This window comes from Martes martes, assembly GCF_963455335.1.
Source record: "Martes martes genome assembly, chromosome: 5".
Taxonomy (NCBI): domain Eukaryota; kingdom Metazoa; phylum Chordata; class Mammalia; order Carnivora; family Mustelidae; genus Martes; species Martes martes.
The window spans coordinates 64,091,033-64,116,273 of record NC_137892.1 but is presented as its reverse complement, the minus strand read 5'-3'; the positions used below and the strand labels follow the sequence as shown (position 1 = coordinate 64,116,273).

General features: G+C 43.3%; 1 protein-coding gene across 1 annotated transcript in view; it reads left to right on the top strand.

Moving 5' to 3' along the window:
• Positions 1–1,570: 1,570 nt before the first annotated feature.
• The window catches only part of PDE8B (phosphodiesterase 8B), a gene marked incomplete at its 5' end in the record, with an annotated part of 264,283 nt that continues 240,612 nt past the window's right edge, over positions 1,571–25,241 (top strand). The window contains one exon of the mRNA XM_080803411.1: positions 1,571–1,606. Within this exon, the coding sequence (XP_080659537.1) occupies positions 1,571–1,606 (36 nt within the window). The remainder of the gene's footprint in view (positions 1,607–25,241) is intronic.

Here is a 25,241-nt window from a genome sequence, read left to right as displayed (position 1 = left end):
TCAAATAAATAAATAAAATCTTAAAAAAAATTATCTTTGAAGTGACATCCTGTCACCATTTGCTCCAGGTAGGAAGCAAGTCACAGGGTTCCATAAATGCATGATCACCAGGAGATGGGGATAACTGGTGACCATATTAGAGTCTGTGCACACAGAGAGGAATGCTTTTGAGGGCAAACTTTGGGCTCCTTAGAAAAAGACTATAAAGACTATATTCATATTGCTGTCATACATTTTTTTTTAAAGATTTTATTTATTTATTTGACAGATCACAAGTAGGCAGAGAGGCAGGCAGAGAGAGAGAGGGGAGGAAGCAGGCTCCCTGCTAAGCAGGGAGCCCAATGTGGGGCTTGATCCCAGGACCCTGAGATCATGGGCCCTGAGATCATGACCTGAGCGAAAGGCAGAGGCTTTAACCCACTGAGCCACCCAGGCACCCCTGCTGTCATACCTATCTATTAGCCTTTATAGATTATGGCTAACACCTAAATAATGTTTCTCTTTGTCTCTCTCCATGTCCTATGGACTAGTTTCATGCTACTTGTTTTCCTTTTCTGTCATTAGAAATCTCATCAGCCTCTCTGGATAAGAAAGTCAGCAGGAAAATACTGCTGTTGTTGATCTTGGTTTTAACTGGACTGACTCAGCCCTGTGGGCAGCTGAGAAAGGAAAAGTCTTTGCAAATGCTCTCTAGGTCTTTGTTAGAAATCCCTCCACCCAGGTATGGGGCAGGTGTGATAATAATCACAAGTAAGAAGCCAGGCTTATTTACAGCTGAGGGATTTAAGTAGGTACAATTTATTACTTTTAAAAAATGTCTGCAAGCTTCATAGTAGTATCTGCCCAGACCTTTGATTCCAGCTCTTCAAATGGGGGAGGAGGGCAGGGGGAGCAGGAAGGATGGCAGCACCTTTGGCTTGATCCAAACTTGACTCACAGGTGGTAGATTATCTGCACTAATTAAGACTGAGGGATAATCCTACCTACCCTCCACCACACACAACACATACATAATAGGGCATGGTTTCATATTCATATAAATAGAAAAGTTCTCCTTCACTTTGAGGGCGAATGATCTTTTATATGCTATACTGTATGTATTAATAATGACTAAGGTCTCTGACTTTAGAGTCTTTAAAATAATAACATATATGAATTTTAATTGAGGAATGAGATCAATCTGATCCTTCACTGTTTACTTGGAGGTGGAGACGCAAGAAGAGAGTGGAGAAGGGTGGGCAAGATGAGGAGAAAGCTGGGTGCCCAACCCCCAAGTCTCAACCAGCACCAGGTTGGGCAGCTCTAGCGAGACCCGACTTCCCTCGAGGGAGGGGGAAAGCCCTGCGGGGAGCAGAGTAGTTAGGGGTGCGCTAAGCGGACTCAGAGTCGGGGCACCACACCTCGGGAGGGGCGCTAGGACCCAGGCACCCGCTGGCCTCGGGACGTGCCTGGGGAGTGAAGGCTCTAAGAGGCCCCGGCTCGGGGCCAGAGTCCCTCGGAACGACCAGACCCTTCCCGTGGGCGCGAGGCGCGGGGTGCGGGGTGCTGCAGCCGCGTGCCCGCCGCCGGCATGGAGCAGACGCGCTGCCAGCCGAATGCCCGCCAGGTGAGCTCCTCGCGCAGGGTTCGCAAGTCCCGCGGGCACCGCGCCCCGCAGCCGTCCGAGGCCGCCTCCTCCCCCCTCTCCAAAGCCCCGGGCGCCCGGGCTGGGCGGCCTGGGCCGGCCGGGCGGGCTGGGTGCGCAGGCACCAGGCCAAAGCTGTCCCCCACAGCCCCTCTCGGACACCGGCGCGGTGAGGAGGGATGTTTCTTCTCCTCCCACCCTCTTTGGTCTCTGCGTGTCCTGGTGCCCTACTCCCTTCCCAGGAGGGGAGCACTTCGAGTGCCTGGTGTAACCGCCCGGCTGATAATTCCGAACGCTAACAATCGCCCACCAGCAGCAGCCGGCCGCTCGTGCGTGTCCCTGCGCAGCAGCCGCGGCGCTCTCCCTGGCGTCACCCCGAGCTAGTGCCGCGACGGGCCGGGTCCACCCGCTCCTGTTGCACCCCGAGCTTCCCACGCCTCTCTGCGCGGCCGCGGTGCCCCTGCTTTCCTGCCGCAACCACCCCCCTTCCCGGGAAGCGAACCACCGCCAGCCCCAGCCAGGGGGGGCGGGGGACAGGGGAAGCGAGTGTGGGCGTCCTGGTGGCGGAAGCCTGCGTGCCCTCCCTTCGGCACCCGGGCCTCCCCAGTCCCGGGGACCCGCTCTCACCCGCGCGCGCAGCTCCCCGCCCGGCGCTCGCTGGGCACACAGACGGAGCGTGAGGTTTAAACCACCCGCCTCCTGTGGGGCAGATGGAGCGCGGGTGCCAAGAAGGCTCACACCGTGGAGGTATAGGAAGGTGCAGGTGAGAGCAGTCTGCAGTTCAGGGAGGGGCGTTTCGTCCAAGGAGGAAGCTTGCATCCGCCAGCTGCCGCTTTGAACTTGTGGGCGTTCTGCTGGGCGTCTGAGCGTCACCTGAGTGCATTTAGTTACAGGATCAAGGAGTCACGGGTCCCCGGACTGTGGCCGAAGATGAGGCTTGGCTAGCGGTCTTAAATGTGCAACAGGGTCCTCTGTACCCTCAAGACTAGCGCTGGTCATGCAGGGCTCAATTTGAGGCCAGTTTGCAGTCTCCAGGTTGCCAACCCCAGGAAGAAAGGTCGTTGAATCGTTACAATGGGCGAGCGGCGAGTTGCTAGGGGTGCACGACCATCGCAGTGCAATGGCAACTTTTGCCAGCCACCAGGTCGGGGCGCGGAGGGGGGGCGGGGCGTGTGTGCCTACTCGGCTGGTAACAGACACGTGTGTCACACGTGTTTACACACCTAGTACTGACCTAGAAGAGAAACTTCCTCTAAACTGTGTTGGGAGACAATCAACAAAAACATTTACACAGGGTTAGTGGGGATAGGTGAGGTTAAGAGGACCTTTCCTTTAGGATTTTATAATCTGCCGGCTGGCATTGCCAGTTGTGCTTGACTGCTCCTCTGACCTTGAACGAGCTATTTTAACTTTGCTTGGTTGTCCAAGAAGCAAAAACGGAAGAATGATAATCCAGCAGGAGTGGAAAGCGCATTCCCTGGGAAGCCAGTCCTTGGGTTCCAGCCCTAGCTGTTTCACTGCCCAGCTGTGAAACTTTTCGGCAAGCCACACAAAGGCTGGGACTCAGCTGCTACAAAAGGCTCCAAAAAAACCTTTAATTCTTGGGTCCGCTGTAGCAGCAATTTGCCAAGCTTAGATAGCCTACAAATGCTCACTAGTTCCTTGCATTCTGCATTATACTTGGTTCCACAGAGCATCCATGGACCGAAGAGATACTGGATCAGAACGGTGGGTGTATTGAATTTTAATTCCAATCTGTTTCTAGAGCCACACAAATCTTTCAGGCTTACGGTCTGGGAAATAAGCCTGGTTGGTTGAATTAATACTTAAAATGCACTGGGTAGGACCTCAAATAGAAAGTCCTGTTTGAGTTAGAGTGTGGTCACATAAAAGTTTCCTTCTGTGGTTTTGAAAGATCCTTGCCATAAGTACAGTGTTACAGAAATCAGTAGAGGAGAAGCCCCAGGCTGATCCCTTGGCAGAAGAAGGCGAGTGTGCTGTACATCTAGTGGGGCTACTTAGGTTATCCCTGATAAACACTCTGTTTACCTGGGAATGACTCCATTATTGTTAACTCCCCAGAGAAGGAGTGTATCGGTTTGGTAATGAAATAGGGAAATTGTCTTTAGAAGCCACATTAAACATTAGAATACCTAACATTGCTGAGTTTATTGGGATAAGCACTGCTTTAAAAAGCATTGTCTTTTTATTTAATTTCAGGTAGAGAAATAAGCGGAATGATTTATTATGTTTTCTTCCTAGATATTTTTTTTTTAAAGAGAGAAAAAGCAGAAGTAAATGCAACACAAACTGCAAGAAAGCTTGTTTCTTCCGGTTCCAGAGATGAGTATCATTATCATTACCATCACCATAATGGTGACTGTCTACTAAGCACTTATTATGCACCAAGCATCTTTCTAAGCACCTTATGTACATAGTCTAATATAATCCTATAACACTTCTGAAGGAAGTGCTATTATTACTTTCAGTTTTATAGGTGTGAGAGCTGTGAAAGTTTCTGGCCCAAGATCACACAGCTTGTAGGTAGTAGAGTTGGATCACCTACTTAGGTTTATTTACGACAATTCAAGCAAAACGCAGGAGAGGGTTGGGAGGGCAAAAAGTGTCTACCAGATGTCAGGTACTTGATACACATCAGTGCATGGAGATTAAGAAATCTTTCATGATTGCTAATTTACTTTTCTTTTTCTACTTTTTATCATTATGCTCCTGTTAATATGACGTGGGTGTCTTTTCATGTGGACAAAAAAGTTGAACTCTTTTTTTTTAACTATGTAGATTTGAATGCAGATGATGAACCATAATTTATTTAACCAATTCCCTTTAAGTAGGCACTTATATTATTTCTGAGTTTTCACAATCACATATAGTGCTAGCATAGTGTATCTTCTTATTTCTATATTTCTGCACATCTGTTCAGCTCTTTCTGGTCGATTAATCCTTGGGGTAAAGTTGCTAAGTGAAAGAGCATGGTTACCATTTGATATGTACTCTTAATTTTTTTATTTTTAAAGATTTTATTTATTTATTTATCTGTCAGAGATCACAAGTAGGCAGAGAGGCAGACGGGGGGGGGGTGGGGGGGGCAGCAGGCTTCCTGATGAGCAGAGAGCCTGATGGGGCCCAATCCCAGGACGCTGAGATCATGACCTGAGCCGAAGGCAGAGGCTTTAACCCACTGAGCCACCAAGGCGCCCCCTGATATGTACTCTTTAATAGATATTGCCAACTTGCTGTCACACAAAGAAATATTATTTTTGGTTTGGAGTCCAATTCCTCCACTAACATGTTTCTGGGCTTTTGCCAAACCAGGAATCTGAATGGGTCTCACATGTGCCATCTGTCAACTGGAGGTGGTCCAACCTATTGGTTCTAAGGTTGGTTCTGCAAATATGTACAACGAGAGGGTGAACAAATGAAATAGTTCCTATGTGAGCATTTTACCTGCAAAACCGGAAATTTAATATGGTTTCACCCAATGGCATGTGAAGTCCTAAAATCGGTTTTTGGTAGTCCATCTTTTCAAAGGTGGATTTGTGTGTGAGGAGAGGCTAGGCTATGCTGCAGTCACAGATTACCCCTGAAACCTCGGTGGCTTAAGAAAAAAAAAAAAGAAAAAGTTTATTTCTCATATTAAAAGTCCAAAGCAGGTTAACAGAGTGCCCTGCCCCACACAGTCACTGAGGGAGCCAGGCTGACGGGAGCTCTGCCATCTTGTAACTCCATTATCTAGAGCATACTGTCTCCTGGTCCCATGGCAGTGGCGGAGGAGGAGAGAAGGACCATGGGCAAATAACACCCACCTTTAAGTGCCTCAGCTGAGGAATGAAGTGTATTTCTTTTATTTATGGTCCTTTGGTCACACACAACTAGTCACAAGGACCTCACCCCAATGCAGGGAGGGTAGAAAATGTTGTTTTCCTACATCCAGAAAGAGGAAATGGAGTGGTAAACACATAGCATTGTGTATTAGTCTGCTAGGGCTTTCGTGAAGAAGTACCACAGGCTGGTGGCTTAAACAACAGAAATTTATCTTATAGTTCTGGAGGCCAGAAGTCCTAGATCAAGATGTCAGTGGGGTTGATTTCTTCTGAGGGTCTCTCTCCTTGGCATGTACATGGCCACTGTAGAGGAGAAAACATAATTTTCCCTCTATCCTTCTAGGTTCTTGGCTGATACCCTGCCCCCTGAAATAAAAAGCAAAAACGAAAAGAAAACAAAACAAAAAAACAGATCTACAGCAGAAAAACAAATTTTAATAACATATACGTAATTACCTGGCACTTTCTGGAGAGTCCCACAAAGATAATGAGACCTGTCAAAAGGCGGCCACATGATCGCAGCTTATATATCATCCTGGTCTAAGGGAAAGGGGTCTGGGGTTTCCAGGGGGAAAAGGCAATTCAAGGGAAGGTGAGAAGAGTGAATGTTTGGTAAACCAAGGTTGCCCTGCCCTGCAGATAAGTCTTTCAGGGGAATTATCTCTGGTAATAGCTCCCTTCCTGGTACAAGATCCCTTTCGAATGTAAATTTCTCTTACAAAAGGTAAGCTGCTACCCTGTTTTCAGAGCTTCTTTTGTGTCTGCAGTTCCTTAAAAAATAATCAGTTCAGAATAGTCTTTATGCTAAAGAGGCATATTTTGGGGTAGCACATTCTGCTCCCCTTCACCATCTTTCCCCTGCATCTTCATGTGATCTCTCTGTGTGTCTGTGTTATAATCTCTTTAAAACAAAAAATTTTAAAAAGATTTTATTTATTTATTTGACAGAGATCACAAGTAGGCAGACAGGCAGAGAGAGAGAGAGAGAGAGAGAGAGAGAGGAGGAAGCAAGCTCCCTGCGGAGCAGAGAGCCCGATGGGGGGCTCGATCCCAGGACCCTGGGATCATGACCTGAGCCGAAGGCAGAGGCTTTAACCCACTGAGCCACCCAGCGCCCCTAAAACAAATTTTTAAAAAAGATTTATTTATTTGAGGGAGGGGGGAGAGAGAGCGAGCCCGTGCAGGAGAGTAGGTACAGGGAAAGGACAGAGGGAGAAGGAAGGGGAGAATCTCAAGCGGACTCCCACTGAGCGTAGAGCCCCACCCAGGGCTTGATTCACTGACCCTGAGATCCTGACCTGAACCGAAATAGTCTGATGCTTAACTGGTTGAGCCACCCAGGTGCACCCCCACACACACATACTCTTTTTTATAAAGGCAACAGTCCTGGGTTGGAATCCACCCTGGTGAGTTAGTTGAATGTTACTGACCTCTTTAAAGGCCCTATTCAGATATGGTTACATTCTGAGGTGGGGGAGGAGCGCTAGGAATTCAACATATGAATTTGGGGGAGGGGGTGCAATTCAGCCCCAAATCCATCATCTCTGCCATTATGTGGCCCATACTGAGGTGTAGTCTCCCAGTTTTTATTTGAAGAGGCCGGGGTGTTTCTGAAGCCACATCACAGAGCCATCTCTCTCTTAACATCTCATCAGCTACTGACCAACAAAAAGTGTTATTTTTCTGAATTCCCTGGGTATGGTTTTAAAGTGGCCCAGTGTTACTACTTACATCAAGTAACCTCTCCTTTAATGTGAGACAGAGACTGTAGGAGAGGTGATGAGCGTGGTGGTTACATGAATCCTGAAGCAGGCGCGTGAGCTCTAACCCCTGTCCTGCCCCTTACCAGCAATGTTTCCTCATCTGTAAAATGGGAAGAACAGCACTTAAACGTTAGGGTGCCAATGAAACGAGGTAATATATGTAGAGCGCTTGGCATATACCAGGGGATTGAAGTGATGACCTTGATTATTTGCAGCTTCAGAAGCTCTGGGAGCTGTCCAGACTGTTCAGGCTGTGTCCCAGACCACTCCCCAGGGACACAGACCACCCAGAGGGACTGCAGCTTGAGCTCCCAGGGCTTCCCAGTGGCCTGGGAGGCACCTGTACCTTCAGAGGAAAGTAATCACGTGACCACTTGAAAACTCCCAGTAACACACACATATTTAGGTCATAGGTTCACAGCAAGATCTGTGAGCCCAAAAGGAGAACAAGGGACCATTCCTTTAAGTAGCCCTTTAAATTATCCTCCCCATTTCAGTTGAGGCAGCTAGGGCTGGCAGTTAAAGCAGGACGTAAAAGCAGCACTTCAGTTTTTCTGAGATGTTCCCTGTCCCATTCTAATGCTCCCAGAATCAGGGTGTGTTTTCAGTCGGTGACCTTTTCCCGCTAACTGGCCGGGAAGGACGGCTGCTGGCTTTCCGTCTGACGGCATCTTCCGTTTGGAAACAGAAGGAGTTAAGATTTAAGTGCGAATTGCCCTACACCTGGGCTGGATGATCTGTCTTGATTACTGGGAAACTCTAGATTCCTGGGCCTGTCCCAGGAGCAGGAGAGCTTGGAGCTGTCACGAGGCCCTGGACCTGCAGTCCTTCAGCAATAGACAAGCCCGTGGGAAACCAGGGCAGTGGCTTTTCTGGGCCCGCGGGGTGAGGGGGGCAGGCACCTCATCCCTAGCCACGGTGTGCATCTGCCATGTGGTGTGGGGAGGTCAAGACTCTGCATCGTGAGTAGCCGCTGGCCTTCCTGCGAGACAGCAGACGCTGCCATGTTGTGTTTCCCGTTGTGCTTCCTACTCTAAAACCAAGTAATGGCAGTGTTGGATTAAAGCCGGGAGTGTGTTGATTACCAGTCTAAATCTGTGACCACCATTTCCCCAGGGTGGGGCGGGGGAGGGGGGGAGGGCAGAGCACCTTATAAGTTGTCGTCCTACCCCGCCCCCAGGCCGTAGTTGCCATCCCCAGGTGATGTATTTACTCAGTTTTCACTTTTGATATTTTCAACTTTTCAGTGGACGTGGGTGCACTGCTGTCAACCCATGGATTGAGTTTAATTGCTGATTAAGATGACTTCAAAAAGGTTACACAGTGATTCAGCACCGAAACAAAAAAGTTACTGTTTACACAGTTACAAAGAGAGTCAAGGAAATAGAGAATGGGGCATAAATTTGATATTGATAGAACAAATATTTGTCATTGGAGGATGATGCAATTTCAGCTTTGTTTCATTTGTTTTTGCAAAGTAGCAGCCAAGGGTGCTGGATAAAGAAAAGATACCCACAAGTACATAAAGCTAGATTTATTCTTTGTTATTGAGATGCATGCAGAAGGATTACCTATCACATGGCAAGTAACTAAACTGAAGGCAGGAGAAATCTCCTAATTCATTAGTATAGGTGAGAAAATTCAGAGCTGTGAGTGGCTAGTGGGACCAGTTTGTGCCTCTTACAGGGCTGGCATTAGACCGTTAAGTCATAGTTTAATGGGCTGCATGTTTTTCTTAGTGGTACACAAAGTGATGGTGTTTTGTGTAATCAGTGGTGTCTTAGTTTGGAGAAATGTGGCAGAAGTGACAAAGAAGAGACCGGGATCTAGGTCCCTTACCTGCAAAAGGTGCACATCCCTGACCCAGGTGTTATCTGACCCCAGCATCCAGACTGTTGACATAGGTCACTTACGTGACCCAGAGTGTGCATGCCTCCTTAGGAGTGAGGAGGCTACGGTGCAAAATTTAAGGGGGCCCCCAAGTGGTCAGCATGTGAGAGTGAGGACCTACTTAAATGTTGTGGCTTAGGGGTGCCTGGATGGCTTCAGCTCAGGTCATGATCTCAGGGTCCTGGGCTCGAGAGCCCTGCATTGGGCTCCCTGGTTGGTGGGGAGCCTGCTTCTCTCTCTCCCTCTGCCCCATACTTGTGCTCTCTCACTCTCTATCTCAAATAAATAAAAATAAAAACACATCTTTAAAAAATATTGGGGCTTACCTGATTTCCTTGCCTTACCAGAGTACCCCCCAGGTTTTGATCTTTGAATCAGTTTCTAAATGACTAAGAAAATTAAACTGAGATGCAAGTGGATGAAAATGCAATCATCTAACACACATGGCCAGACAGTATTCTCCAGTGTCAATATTACTTCTCCTGTATGAGATCTATAGAGAATATTACTAAGAAAGAGGTTGGGACATTGTGAGGAAAGTGACCTAATAAGTGTACTAACACACCACATGCATTCTTTACAATTGTACATATGTACAATTAGCCATGGCTGATTAAACAATAGAAAAACAAGTGATTTCTCTAGGTTTTTAGGATCTGTTTTCAAGTTCCTCTTAGTGATGTTTAAAAGAAAGTTCAAGACCATCTTCCTTGCAGTGGACTGGAATATAAAGAGGAAATTAAATTCCTTAGGTAGCTTTCATTAAATACTCTCTGTTTCAAAATCAGCACAGAAGGTCCTCTTTGTAACCTAAGAGTGTTTTGGAAGGTTGAGGGGTTCTAGATCCTGTCCTGGCTGATGATGGAATGATATTCACAAGATTGAGATACATAATATTGACAAATGGTTTACTACGAGCAGCTTTGTCAAAGGGCCTGTTGGACATCATTTCTGCCTGAACATTATTCTGCAACATACGTTTTCATGTTTCAAAGAGGAAGAACCTAACTTTACCCCAGAATAGCATTTTCAGGGGGACAATGGCCACCGAAGTATTTTCACCATCAGTGAGCAGGCTTTCCTCTTCAAGGAAGAGCATTTACCATCTTTTAATATGGCACACACTGGAGTTCTCAATGTGCTGTCACTCCTGGTGGGAATAAATTCGGTCTGAAAGGCTATAGCTCACCCACTGGTCTCTGCAGCAGCGGAAAAGATCCTGTGGCTTTAGGAACTGCACGAGAGTAAAATAATCAAGAAGGTGGGAGAATATGGTGGAAGGAGTAGAGGGGTTTAAAGCAGTGTATCCCGATCCCAGGGCATCACAGCACACAGAGGACCATAGCAATGTTGTCTGAGATGCTAGAGTCAGTGGGCAAGACTCTGGGGTTGCTCAAGCCCCTGCATGGGGGGCCTGAGGGCTGAGAGAATATCTTGCCATGCTGTACCAGGTTGGTCAGTCCACTGGTGAGAAGCCCTGGTGGAGAGTGTAGCTCTCAGGAGGAGGGAGGAAGGGACAGAGCTCAGAGACCACCGCATCATGGGTCCCTGCCTGGTTTTCATACCTAGATGGCCTCTAACCCTGGCCCGGGGGTAGCTGGCCTTCCTGGTCTTTCCCTAAGCCCTATGTTTAGGGGCACATGCTTGGTCGGCAGGCCTTTTCTCTGTCTCTGTCCATGCAAGCTTGGGAGGTCGGTAAGAGCTGTGAGCATCATCAGGAGGGCACAGACTTCTCTGTAACTTCTCATCTGTGGGGAGAGGGCAAAGAAGGAAAATTAGAGAGAAAGAAGGTCAGCTGGCCATATGCGCCTGGGAGAGAGAGTGCTAAGGAGAAACTAGAGAAAGATAAGGAGAAAGATAAAGCAGGAAGGGGCATTCGGGACTCCCCAGGATGGGATAGGGAATGTTTATTCAGTAAATTGGATGGTCAGAGAAGGCCTCCCTGGGAAAGGGAACATTCGAGCTGAGGCCTGAAGGAAGTAGGGAATGAACCATGTAGCTGGCTGGAAAGTACTTTCCAAGCAGGAGGAATAGCTGATGCAAAGGCCCCACGTGTCCAAAAGGTCAAGGTGCAGAAAGGAGGCTAGTGTGGCAAGGAACACGTGAGTAAGGGGAGGGCGGTAGAGACTGATGTTGGGAGGTCATGGAGGCCTGACAGCTGAGGGCCTCGTCTGCTCTAAAGACCTAGCTAGATGGGAGTGATGGAATCTGACTTCAGGTGTGGGCAGGTCACCATTGCCACAGCCAAGCTGAGAAGAGCCTGAAGGCAGTCAAGATGAAACTAGGGCATCTGCTGGGAGGTATCACAGTAATCCAGGTGAGAGATGGGCTGGCCGAGCCCAACGTGATAGCAGTGAAGATGGTGAATGATGGTCAGATTCTGGTTTAAGTTTTAAATGGAATTAACAGGATTTGTAGACAGATGGGACATGGGGTGAGAAAGACTCTAGGATGACTTTAGAATATCTCTCAGACCCCTCGCAGCACTAACATGGTGTCAGGTGTTTGTTTTTGTTTTTGTTTTAAAGATTTTTGTTTATTTATTTGACTGAGACACACAGCAAGAGAGGGAACACAAGCAGGGGGAAGTGGAAGAGGGAGAAGCAGGCTTCCCACCAAGCAGGGAGCCTGATGTAGGGCTCGATCCCAGGACCCCGGGATCATGACCTAAGCCGAAGGCAGACGTTCAATGACCGAGCCAGCCAGGCGCTCTGTAGTGTCAGTTTTTGTCATCTGTCTTTGGTCCTTGCCACCTGGCCCCTGTCCTTTTGTACTCAAATGAATTCTTCATGAATCAAATCTGACGATCAGGGCTGATATTGGGAGTGACCACAGTCTGGCTTAGTTCTTGGCCCCTGGCTTTCCTGGAAGAGAAACCTTTCAAGGGAGATACAAGGCCAGACATTGACTGTGACAGCTCTTCTCAATAAGCCAAGGTCAGAATAAAGGTTTACCTCCCCTTAGAAGCCTTTCTTTATAACCAGATTTGAATTCCCCTAAGGTAGATCTAAAGCAGAAGGATGCATCATAGTTTGACAGCTAAAAATTACTGCTCTTGATAACTGAACCATAATTAGTGGAGAGATGAGAACCAATGGAATCATTGGTTGCAGAAATTCATCTAATAAATGAGATGGTAGAGAAAAAAGAGAGAAAAGCCCATAATGCATGGTTTTGGTGCCAGTGCCCAGTGAAACTCAATGAAAAGTCACAAGAAAGCAATGCTTTGAGTAATAGCAAATCTGACACACAACTGGGATGTGACCGAGAAGCTGCTACCATCTTCCTCCATTGCTTGACCCCCAAAATGTCTGTCTTGTTTCAGTTTTTGCTCTTACAGGCCTAAAAGTTGTGTTCCCATCATCACTTGGGGGCTAACATGTAAACCAGCTATCAGAAATGTTGGCCACCTATTGGTGAAGACCTTTTATGGAATTAAAATAACTGCTGATCTGTCAACATGTATTCTAGAAAAGCTCCAGTAGGCTAAAAATATAATAGGCCCAAGAATAATATGGTTAGTAAGGAATGATGAGTTTATTATTGTCTAGGGCTTGACACTCAGGAGTGTCACTGTGCTCAGGCTGCCATAACAAAATATAGCGGGCTGGGTGGCTGAAACATAGCTATTACTTTTCTCACTATTCTGAAAGCTAGAAGCCCAAGATCAAGGTACCTTGAGGACTGCTTTCTGTGAGACCTCTTTTCATGGCCTGTGGATGGCTGCCTTCTCACTGTGTCCTCGCATGGAGTCTTCTCTGTGTGCTTGTGGAGAACTCAGTGGTATCTTCCTCTTTTTATAAGGACATCTGTCCTATTGGCCCTTATGGCCACATTTAACCTTAATTATCTCCCTAAAGATCCTATCTCCAAATATAGTCACATTGGAGGTTAAGGATTCAACCTAAGAATTTTAGAGGACACATTTCAGGTCATAACATCAGGCAAATGCTGCAAATTAAGAAAATAAACCTGTATTGAGATATTGTTTACGTACAATTAAGTATATACCTTAAAATTTTTTATTTTAATTCCAGTGTGGTTAACACACAGTATTATATTTCTTTCAGGTGTACAATATAGTGGTTTAACAATTCCACACATCAGCCAGTACTCATCACAAGTGCAAGTGCACTCCTTAATCCCCATCACCTGTTTCACCCATCCTTCCACCCACCTTCCCTCTGGTAACCATCAGTTTGTTCTCTGTAGTTAAGAGTCTCTCTCTTGGTTTGTTTCTTTCTCTCTTTTTTCCTTTGCTCATTTGTTTTTAAAATTCCACATATGAGTAAAATCATATGGTATTTGCCTTTCTCTGACTTACTTCACTTGGCATACTACTCTTCAGCTCCATCCAGGTTGGTGCAAATGGCAAGATTTCATTTTTTTTATGGCTGAATAATATGCCATTATATTTATACACGCACACACCACATTTTCTTTTCTTTTTTTTAGATTATTTATTTTTTTGAGAGATGGAGATCACAAGTAAGCAGAGAGACAGGCAGAGAGAGAGAGAGAGAGGAGGAAGCAGGCTCCCTGCGGAGCAGAGAGCCCGATGTGGGGCTCGATCCCAGGACCCTGGGATCATGACCTGAGCTGAAGGCAGAGGCTTTAACCCACTGAGCCACCCAGGCGCCCCACACCACATTTTCTTTATCCATTGATCAGTGGATGGACATTTGGGCACTTCCAGAATTTTGCTGTTGTAAATAATGCTACTATAAACAAAGGGGGTGCTTGTATCACTTTGAATTAGTGTTTTTGTATCCTTTTGGTAAATATTCAGTAGTGCAATTGCTGAAGTGCATAGAGTAGTTCTATTTTTAACTTTTTGAGGAACCTCCATAAAGTTTTTCACAATGGCTGCACCAATTTGCTTTCCCACCGAGAAAGCAAGAGGGTTCCTTTTTCTCCACATCCTGACCAACACCGGTTGTTTCTTGTGGTGTTGGGTTAAGCCATTCAGACCGGTGTGAGGTGGTATCTCATTGTAGTTTTGGTTTGTATTTCCCTAATGAGAGATGTTAAGCATCTTTTCATGTGTCTGTTGGCCATCTGGATGTCTTCTTTGGATAAATGTCTGTCCATGTCCTCTGCCCATTTTAATTGGATTATTTGGGTTTTTTGGGTGTTGAGTTTTATAACTTCTTTATGTATTTTTGTTACTAACCCTTTATCAGATATGCCATTTGCAAATATCTTCACCCATTCAGTATTTTGCCTTTTAGTTTTGTTGATTCTTTCCTTTGCTGCGCAGAAGCTTTTTATTTTTATATAGTCCCAATAGTTTATTTTTGCTTTTATTTCCCTTGCCTCAGGAGACCTATCTAGAGAAAAGTTATTACAGCCAGTTTCAGAGAAATTACTGCCTGTGCTCTCTTCTAGGATTTTTATGATTTCAGGTCTCACACTTAGGTCTTTAATCCATTTTGAATTTATTTTGGTGTGCTGTATGGTTCAGTTTTCCCAACACCATTTGTTGAAGAGATTGCCTCTTTCCCATTGCATATTCTTGCATCCTTGTTGAAGATGAATTGACCATATAATCATGGGTTTATTTCTGGGCTCTGCATTCTGTTCTGTTGATCTGTATGTCTATTTTTGTGCCGCTACCATACTTTTTTGATGACTGCAGCTTCGTAGTATAATTTGAAATCTGCAGTTGTGATACTTCTAGCTTTGTTTTTCTTTTTCAAGATTTGGCTATTCAGGTTCTTCTGTGCTTCTGTCACATTTTAGGACTGTTTGTTCTAGTTCTGTGAAAAATGCTGGTTGTATTTTGATAGGGATTGCATTAAATGTGTGGACTGCTTTAGGTAGTAAGGACATTTTAATCATATTTGTTCTTCCAAGTCATAAGCATGGAATATTTTTCCATTTGTTTGTATTGTCTTCAATTTCTTTCATTAGAATTTTATACTTTTCAGAGTATAGATCTTTTACCTCCTTGGTTAAGTTTATTCCTAGGTATTTTGTTCTTTTTGGTACAATTAAAATGGGGTTGTTTTCTTAATTTCTTCTTTCTGCTGCTTCATTATTAGTGTAAAATATACACCTTTAAACTTGCATTTTAACAAAGTATATAATCACATTATATGTCCATGTATTTGCTACCATAGTCTAGATATAGAACAGTTCTATCGCCCTGCCCTTGTGCTCATTTCCAGTCCATTCTCAGCGTCTACTATAGTCCCTAAGTAGCCACTAATCTTTTTATTCCAGCAGACTGGATTTCTCTTTTTTAGAGTTTCTTATCAGTGAAGTCATACATGTAGGCTTTTTTTGTCTGTCTTCTTCTACCTACTTTAATGATTTTGAGATTTTTCCCTATTGCTTTTTGTATTAGTAGTTTGACACATTTTACTATTTTTGTGTAGTAGTTCATTTTATGGATGTATCACAATGTATTTATTCACCTGCTAGTGACATTTCGCTTGTCTCCAGTTTTGGGCTGTATTTAAAAAGCTGCTATGGACAAATTTGGGGGCATATGTTTTCATTGCTCTGGGGTGAATGCCTAGAATGCCTAGAATGAAATTTCATGGTTGTATGGTAAGTATATGTTTAAAAAGAAATTGTCAGACTGTTTTCCAGGAGTGATTGTACTAATTTACATTTCCATCAGCAATGTATGTAAGTACTAGTTGCTCAACATCCCTGTTAGCTAACCTGATATGGTCAGTGTTTTGCATTTTAGCCATTTTAGTGGATGTGTAGTGATATCTCATTGTGGTTTTATTTGCAATTCACTGATAACGAATGATGTGCATTTTTTCATGTGCTTGTTAGTCCTTTTAGTGTCTTATAAAGTGTGAAGCATCTATTCCAAATTTTTGACCCATTTTTATTTTTTATTAGTATTTTTAAAGATTTTATTTATTTATTTGTCGGAGAGAGAGAGCACAAGCGGGGGGAGCAGTAGGTACAGGGAGAAGCAGACTCCCTGCTGAACAAGGAGCCCAATGCAAAACTGGAACCCAGGACCCTGGGGTCATGACTTGAGCCAAAGGCAGATGCTTAACCGATTGAGCCACCCAGGCCTCCCTTGACCCATTTTTTAAAAAGAATTTATTATTTATTTATTTGACAGAGAGAGCATGAGAGAGAACATGAGCAGGGGTGGGGTGGGAAGGGGGAGAGGGAGAGGGAGAAGCCTACTCTCTGCTGAGCAAGAGGCCCAAAGTGGGGCTCTATCCCAGGGTCCTGGGGTCATGACCTGAGCCAAAGGCAGACGCTTAACTGCCTGAGTCACCCAGGTGCCCCTTGACCCAATTTTTAACTGAGTTGTCTTCTGATTATTGACTGTAAGACTTCTTCATGTATTCTGGATATAAGTCTTTGGTTATATTGTATTTCTCCCAGTCTGTGGCTTGCCTCTTTGTTTTCTTAAAGTTATCTTTAAAGGACAAAACTTTAAAAGTTTGATGAATTCCAATCTATCAATTTTTTTCTTTTAAGATTCATGTCTTTTACCTTCTGTCTAGGAAATCTTGGCCTACTTCAAGTTCATAAAGATTTTCTCCTCAATTTACCTTCAGAAGTCTTTTTGTTTTGGGCCCTTAAATTCTGTGATCCATTTCAAGTTATATTTGTGTATGGAAAGACATAAGGGCTGAGGGTTGTTTGTTTTGTTTTTGTAGAATGGATTCTAGTCATTCCACCACCATTTGTTGAAGAAACTATATTTTCTCCATTGAATTATCTTAGCACTTTGATCGAGAATTAATTGACCCTAAAATTGTGAGTTTGTGTCTGGACACTCTTCTACTCCACTCATCTGTCTATTCCTTTGTGTATGATGTTAAGAATCTTGTATTATACTTCTGTGTACTCCCTCCCATCCTTTGTGTTATTTTGGCATTCATTTTACTTCTACATATTTTATAAATACCACAATACAGGGGTGCCTTGGTAGCTCAGTCAGCTGAGCATCCAACTCTTGGTTTCAGCTCAACTCCTGATCTCAGGGTTGTGAGATTGAGCCTTGTGTCACACTCCACACTGGGTGTGGAACCTGCTTTGAATTCTCTCTCTCCCTCTGCCCATCCCCCTCTCTAAAAACAAAACAAAACAAAAAACCATAATGCATTGTTATTATTTTTGCTATGAAGTTATCTTTTAAAAGCAATAAAAATAAGAAAAAAGTCTCTATATATCTTCGTATTTACCATTTTAATGTTTTTCATTCATCTGCATATAGTTACATCACTGACTCATAACATTTTCCTTCTACCTGAATCATTTTTAGAATTTTTCTTGTAATGAATGATTGCTAATGGTGAATTCTCTCACTTTTTGTTTGCCTGGGAAAGCCTTCATTTACTTTCATTTTTTTGAAAGCTATTTTTCCTGCATATAGGTTGACAGTTTCATCATATAGTACTTTATATTCTGGCTTTCATAGTTGTTTTTTTTTTTTCCCTAAAGATTTTATTTATTTGAGAGAGGATGAGAGAGAGAGAGAGCAACAGAGAGAGCACGAGTGTGCAGTGGGGGAAGGGCGGAGGGAGAGAGAGAAGAGGCTCCCTGCTAAGCAAGGAGCCCAATGTGGGGCTCGAACCCAGGAACCCAGGATCATGACCTGAGGTGAAGGTAGACGTTTAACTTTCTGAGCCACCCAGGTACCTCTGGAAAAGTCTGGCACTCTTATCTCTCTACTTACGATGTCCTTTTTCTCTGGATCCTTTTAAGATTTTCTTTTTATCAGTGGTTTCAGAAATTATATTCTATTGTGCCTTGGTGTGGTACACTTTTGGTTTTTCCTGCTAGAGGTTTGCTGAATTTCTTAGATTTGTGCATCACTGAGGCTCTGTTAATTTTCTTTTAGCTTTTTTCCCTCTTTACTTTAATTTGAATAGTTAGAATTAACATGTCTTCTAGTTCACCAGTCTTTTCTTTTTCAATGTCTAATATACTCTTAGTCCTAGTCAGTGACTATTTCACTTCAGAACTTGTCTTTTTAATTTCTAGAGGCTCAGTTGAAAAAAATCTACCATTTCTCCTCTCACAGTGCTTATGTTTTCCTTTCAATACTTGGATAATGGTTATTGTTCTTACCTGCTAATTCTCTTATTTCTACTTCCACTTACTGATCTTTCACTGGATTTTTGTTCATATTTTTCTGCATGTTGGCATACCGGGTAATTTTGAATGTATGCTAGACATTTCAAATGTTACATTGTTGTGTTTAGATACCGTTTTCTTTGAAGAATGTTAGATTATGTTCTGGGAGACAACTAAGTTAACTTTGGTTCAATGTGATCCTTTCAAGGCCTATTTTTAAACTTCTTAAGGTAGGTCTGGAGTAGTCTTTTCTCCAAGTGTTCTTTAGCCTTACTCTTAGGGCACGACCCACTGGGTTCTTGACCGAATACCTGAGTGACAACAAGAACTCTCCACTCTGACTGGTGAGTTCTTGATGGCTCTTAGTTCATTGTGAGCCCTGTGAATTGTTCAGTTTATAGCTTTCCAGTCACTCTCTTCCTGGTGTGTGGAATTTCACCCTATTCATGCATGTCTTAGTATTTAGTAAACTTTCACGTGCTCCTCAGAGTGCCTTGTCTATGGAGCTTCCTTTTTCTGAAACTCTGCCCTATAAACTCTAGCCATGGAAGCCTTTCCCAGACTCTGATTTCTGTCACTGCGACTCAGTGAAAGCCCTCGACTCCGCCTGGGTTTTCTTCCCTGCCTGGGAAGGTGCCTTCAGAATGAAAGCTGAGAGTGAAAGCTGAGGAAATATTTTCTGTCTCATCTGTTTCTCTTCTTTCAGGGTTGACAGTCCTGAGTCACCTATTGTCCAATGTCTGAAAATAGTTGTTTCATATATTTTATCAGATTTTCTAGTTGTTGGTGGAAGGAAGGTAAATTTTGGTCCCTGTTTCTTCATCATGGCCAGAAATAAGTCCATTCTACAAATATTTATTCATCATCCTACACAAAAGTTGCCATCCTAAAATGCTATTCAGTTTGCAGATATAATCTGAGAAGTTTTGTGTCCTTTTTTCTTCTTCCATAATTAAAAAAATAAACTATAGATTTTTCAAATAAATGTAAAGAACTTCAGTGCATTGTTTATGTTTTTTTTTAAAGATTTTATTTATATATTTGACAGAGATCACAAGTAGGCAGAGAGGCAGGCAGAGAGAGAGGAGGAAGCGGACTCCCCGCTGAGCAGAGAGCCCAATGCGGGGCTTGATCCCAGGACCCTGAGATCATGACCTGAGCCGAAGGCAGAGGCTTTAACCCACTGAGCCACCCAGGTGCCCCCATTGTTTATGTTTTATTATTGCAGAGCTGTCTGTATTCCCAGTGATTCCTGTGCCTTATTCTCTTTCCCACACACCCCTTCCAAGTGGGACTCACATGATTTTTTGATATATTTTGATATATTTATTTAGTTTCTGAAATGTCTCTCAGACCTTTTCCCAGGGAATTTCTAAGCCCCTCATGGCTGGAGTTCTACGAATGACTATTCAAGTCTTGCTTCTTCTATTTTCCAAGAATGGAGATGACTTACAGATGTGGCATTTCTGACTAATTATTGTATATGTTTTACATTCACTGTCCATGCAAGAGAAACAGAAGATATTAAATGTATAATTAATGTGGATATTTATGCCATCTGAATTGTACTGGGCTATGAACTTCTCATAGAACTTTCTGCAGTTGAATGGTTAACATGCCTTATAAATGTTTGGACTTTGTGACTGGGCTCCAGCTTTCAAAAAAGTATTAAGAGAAGGAAAATCTTAAATACTGGCTTAATTTCTTAATTTAACAACAAGAGACAATTTTTTTTTTTTTTAAGACAACAAGAGACAATTCCTATACTACCTTTCTCCTAGTGTTGTCATTTTTATTTCTAAAGTCTAGGGAGGTTTTTTTTTTCTTTTAAAGCTGATATTTATGTTGGTGATTTTTTAAAATCCCCCATTAAGAAGGATCTGAACCTAATCTTCTAGATCTCTTTGAGAAATGCCATATATAGAGCCTTAGCCATATATTTTTTTAAAGAGGGTTATGTAGGATTTCTATAACCTATGAAATTTTGATGGCTCCTTGCTCAGGAGAAAGCAAGTGATTACTCAACCATGCTAGCTGGGAGTTCAGGTTAATATAAACAGAGAGGAGATGTTGAGCGATTTTATATCCAAAGGGTAAAGGAAGAGAAGCATATGGAGATACATCATATATATAGAAATTTTATACAAAGGTAGAGCATGTAAAGTATAAGACTGTTACATAATCTTCCACCCAAGTGGTAGACATTACTATTATTATTATTATCCAACCAATGTTCTGAAAATAATTTTATCTGCTTAGTGTCCTTACAGTGGAATGAATTCATACGCTCTCCCTTCCCCCACTCAGGCCCTGCTTCCTGGAACTTTATTTAGTGCTACTAAAAGTTAGTGGGATTTGTCATCCTCAGCTTGAACAGTGTGTATTAAGAAAAGGAAAATCACTCTACTGAAAATTACGTAGTTCTGCTGGTGTATATTTAGACATTCAGTTTACTTTTATAAGTAACCCCCCACTCCCTACCCCCATGTCTCAGGGAGAGTGAAGACTATTGAAAACGTGTCCTTAAATGTCCCTGCCTCTGAGGGACATCCTTGAGATCTACAATCTTACCGTTCTTATAAATTTGTGGATGGTAGTACATTGTGACATTCCTTTGTGTAATGAAACATTCATGTTCAAGCACCAGTTATATTATGCCTCAGAAAATAAAACATCAAAGGTGAGGGGATTTCTTGGTCATTGCTTTTGTTTTTCAGTATCTTACTTTGCACTGGTTTTCAAAGTGTGACCTGGGATCAGCAGCATCAACATCATTTGGGATCTAGTTAGAAATGTAAATTCTCAGGCCCTGCCATCTATATTGTAGATCATTCTGATGTATGCTAAAGTTTAACAGCTGCTGGTATGGAGAACCCCAGCAAGTCTCCTATATCTAACTTAATTTATTATAAGCCACATCATCTGAGGTATGAAGATGTAATCAGTCATGTCCCCAGCTACCGTTGCCTTGGAGATGTTTAATGGTGTAACACGGGAAGTGCCATGCTGCTAAGCAAATGTCAAACTCTGAGAAGGAAGAGACTTTCTGCCAAAAGCCTCCTAAAACACCTCCTTTCACAGTCCTAGCAGCCAAAGGGAGAGGATTAAGACATCAGAACCTCAGAAGGTGCTAATGCAGGCCCCTCGGGCTGAGCAGCAGCCTTGAGGCACCTTTAACTAGTTAAGAAGTAAAGTAAAATCCCAGGGCTCAAAAGCTGTTCTTGAAAGGAAGTATCAAAAGACTGAATGTAGCAATCTGGACATGAAGCAAGAGATTCCTATCCCTATGTGGACCATGCCGTAGGGGAGCCCAGGGAAGTCTTGACAAAGAGACTGTTTTCTTAGCCACACTGGGAAAGAGGGGGGCATGCCCTTGTTAGTGTGGAGGACCTAGAGGTGGACAAATCTGTCATCTGCATAAAAGTCCATGATTCATTCAACAGGTACTGAGCCCGTGCTGTGTCTGGATCTGAGCACTAGAGGCCCAGCAGTGAACACAGAAGAGGATCCAGGCCTCATGTCCCTCACGTTCCCACTGTGTTCTGGCGATGGCAAAATGTCAGTGGTGGTGTTGGGTGGATACTTTCTCATTTCTAGACTCATGATTCTGGGCCTCAGAGAGTGCAAATCCTGGTAAAGAATCCCTTTTATAAACAAAACTTGTTTTTCCTGGGAGTGCTCCCCATTCTAGTATGTACATTGATATCCAAGCTGGAAATTTTGGAATCGGTTTTGATACCACTGGCTTCCTGGCCCCTCGACGAGTCAGAACCTCATCCCAGGGATTCGTTTCCAGGAAGGTATCTGGAATTTCCCTTCTTTTCCATCCTTACAAATTCCATCAACTCAATGTCTTGGTATTAGTCTGCTCAGGCTACCGTAACAAAGTACCATGGACTGGGTGGTTTAAACAACAGAAATATATTTTCTCACAGTTCTGGAGCAGATGGTGCCTTTTCATTGTGTCCTCACATGGCCTTTTCTGGGTGTGTGTGTTTAGAGAGAGAGCATGCGCGGTTTGGGGGGAGAGAGAGAGCGCGCGCAGGCGCGAGCTCCAGAGTAGGAGCGAGCTCTGGTGTCTTTTCCTCTTCCTGTAAGGACACCAATTCTACTGGATTAGGGTCTCACCCTTATGACCTCATTTAACCTTAATTGCCTTCTTAAAGGCCCCATCTCCAAATACGTTACAGTGCAGGTCAGGACCCTACATGCAAATTGGCGGGGGGTTGGGGGGGAGACATGATGCAGTTCATACCAGTCCTTATTATGTCATCCCTGGCTCATTATAGCTCTCTGCTCACCCCCGTTCCCGACTCCCTTCACCAGTTCTTCTCGAATATGCAACCAGGCTCAATCGAATGAAATAGCATGTTTAATATACAGTGATTCCTAATAACTAGGATTTTACCAAACTCCTTGATCTGGTGTTTGATTCCCTGGTCATAGCCAAAATAATGCTCTTCTCTTCCCCCTCACCACACACCTTTTGAGTAATCTGCTTTATTGTTCTGTGAGCATTCGGTGTGTTTTTGCTCCCACTTCCAGGTCTTCGCTCACATTATCCTTTCTGGAATGTCCTCTTTTCCGCTTATTCAAATCCTGCCCTTTCTTCCAAGTCTCATACTCCGTTGCCTCGCCATCACTTCCACCCACAGTGATCTTTCTCTCTAGGCTTGGATTATTTTTTTCAAAGCAAGTGTGAACACATTCTTCTGCGTGTATGTCTGTGTTCCTCATGCAACTGAGAGCGAGTGCTGAGACTGTTACTTCTGTGTGCCCCTCACAGTGCCTGGTACAGGGGTGGGTACTCAAACAGTGTTCTCATTGTGGATGGGTGGATGGATGGATGAAAAAGAGTGGTACTCCTTTGACAAGGTTTTCTGAGAGTTTTAATTTACCTGTTATCTCTGCTGAGAAAAAGTCCATAACCCCATCCCAATCTCTCTCTCTCACAGCAATGCATTTTAGATATCTGTATAACCTTCACCACTGTTTGTCATTCCAACCTTCTGTAACCTTCTAAACTCCATAGATGTAAGAGACTGTTTCTGTCTTGTTCCCCAAGTCCCCAGTTACTGACTGATTACATGGTAGCCACTCAGTGAATATTTGCTGAATGAAAAAAAAATTTGCTGAATGAATGAATCAAAGAATGAATGAATCGATGAATGAATGACTTTGGCCTCACCTTGTGGAATCAAATATTTTGGATCAGATGGTATGCCTAGCAAAGGACATGCAGGCAGAGGAGGACCCGCTTAGAAACCTGACCATTTTTTCTTACTCATGAGGCATTCAGGAAATTGTACACTAATGTAGAAACAAATGTGTTTTGCTTTATATATTGTATACCTTAAGTCAGATTGAATTGATGGATTAGTAAATTAATAATTTGTACCCTGACTTTGAATACCCCAAAACACAAAGTGCTATATGAGTATTTATGAAGCCATGCAGTGTACTGTTTTTAAAAAGCCAACATTTAATCACTTGACAAACAAATTGATTGTGTATGACAATGGATTTGTCCCGTGAATCTAGATTTTTACATTGGGAAAGTTTCCTTACAAATGGTAATTTCCTACAGATGGTAGAACCTACGCAAAGGAGTATCAGGATCTTCCATCTTTTGTCTCCTTCTTCCCCTTCTACTTTTACCATCCCTACCTCAGGAGCCACTGTCTAGTTAGCTCATCTGCCAACTGTCTTCTGGATCCACCAAAGTTAGCTCTGCCTCAGTGTCTTTGCTCATGCTATTTCCCTCACATGAAAAGTCTCCTCCTAGTGGAGGTCTAGCTATCACAGCCTTTCTCCAGCAAGCCTTGGACAGTGTCACTCATTTTTGCTCTTATACTTTAACACTCACATATTACGCTCTGTCATTTCTTGTAAGTCCCGTGTACCTGATCGCTCTATAAGCTCCTTTGGAGTAGGGCTATACTATGGGTTTTATTTGTATTTATGTTTAATGTCTGATACTCTTATGAAATGTATTTACAAGATTTTGGAAGTGAGTGTTTTATCTCTCATAGCCTATTTGAGTCCAGGAGAATCCTGAAGGTGAATGGCGAGGATATTCTGGAGTCCCTCTCCAGGTTGGACCCAGTCCCTCTTGAGGTGTCCTTGTTAATGGAAAGGACAGATCACTTCTGTATTGCATGGATTCAGGGTCCAGTGCACAGTGGACTCCATTTCAATGATGTTGACCTTCGGAAGTTGGATGTAAGCTGAATCTCTTCCTACATCTTCTCTGTTTGCATCTTCTACAACTGGCATGAGAAAACTACCCTCTGGACCAGTCAAAGCTTCTCCTAAATTTCATTTGGTCCATGGCCAAAGGTCCAAGAAGTGATGCATCTATAGTTAAATGTATAACTTATTTTTATTCTTTAAAAAAATTTTTTATTCCTGAAGGACCTACATCTGTACACCCACTTGGTAGGAATATTTCACAGCAGTGGCTCCCTGTGTCTTTCTTCATCTTTCACTTTCTGCCTCTGTACTGTGTATCGGGCTCAGTATTTTCTTTGTAGATATGTATGCATTTAATTTCTGTCTTATTTCCCTCTATCTCTGATTCTTTATTTTTTTCCATCTTCCGTCTTCTGTCTAAAGACAAAAAATCTTCCGTCTTCTGTCTATATATTTTCCTAAAAGAAAATATATAGAGCTAAATTGTTTTGAGAAGACATTAGGAAACAAAATCCTTATTCATTTACATTGTTTTTATATTCAGTTTTTCAGAAAGCGAGATCTGTTAAGCTCCATTTCTTCTCGGTATCACTTTATATCCATTTAGGAACCTCGACAGATAGATACACATCTTCCATAGTTGTAATCAATCTCCATATACCATATATTTTTAACCTAACATTATTTCATTATGGACTTTTTAAAAAAGATTTTATTTATGTATTTGACAGACAGAGATCACAAGTAGGCAGAGAGGCAGACAGAGAGAGAGAGGGGGAAGCAGGCTTCCTGCTGAACAGAGAGCCCGACATGGGGCTTGATCCCAGGACCCTGGGATCATGACCTGAGCTGAAGGCAGAGGCT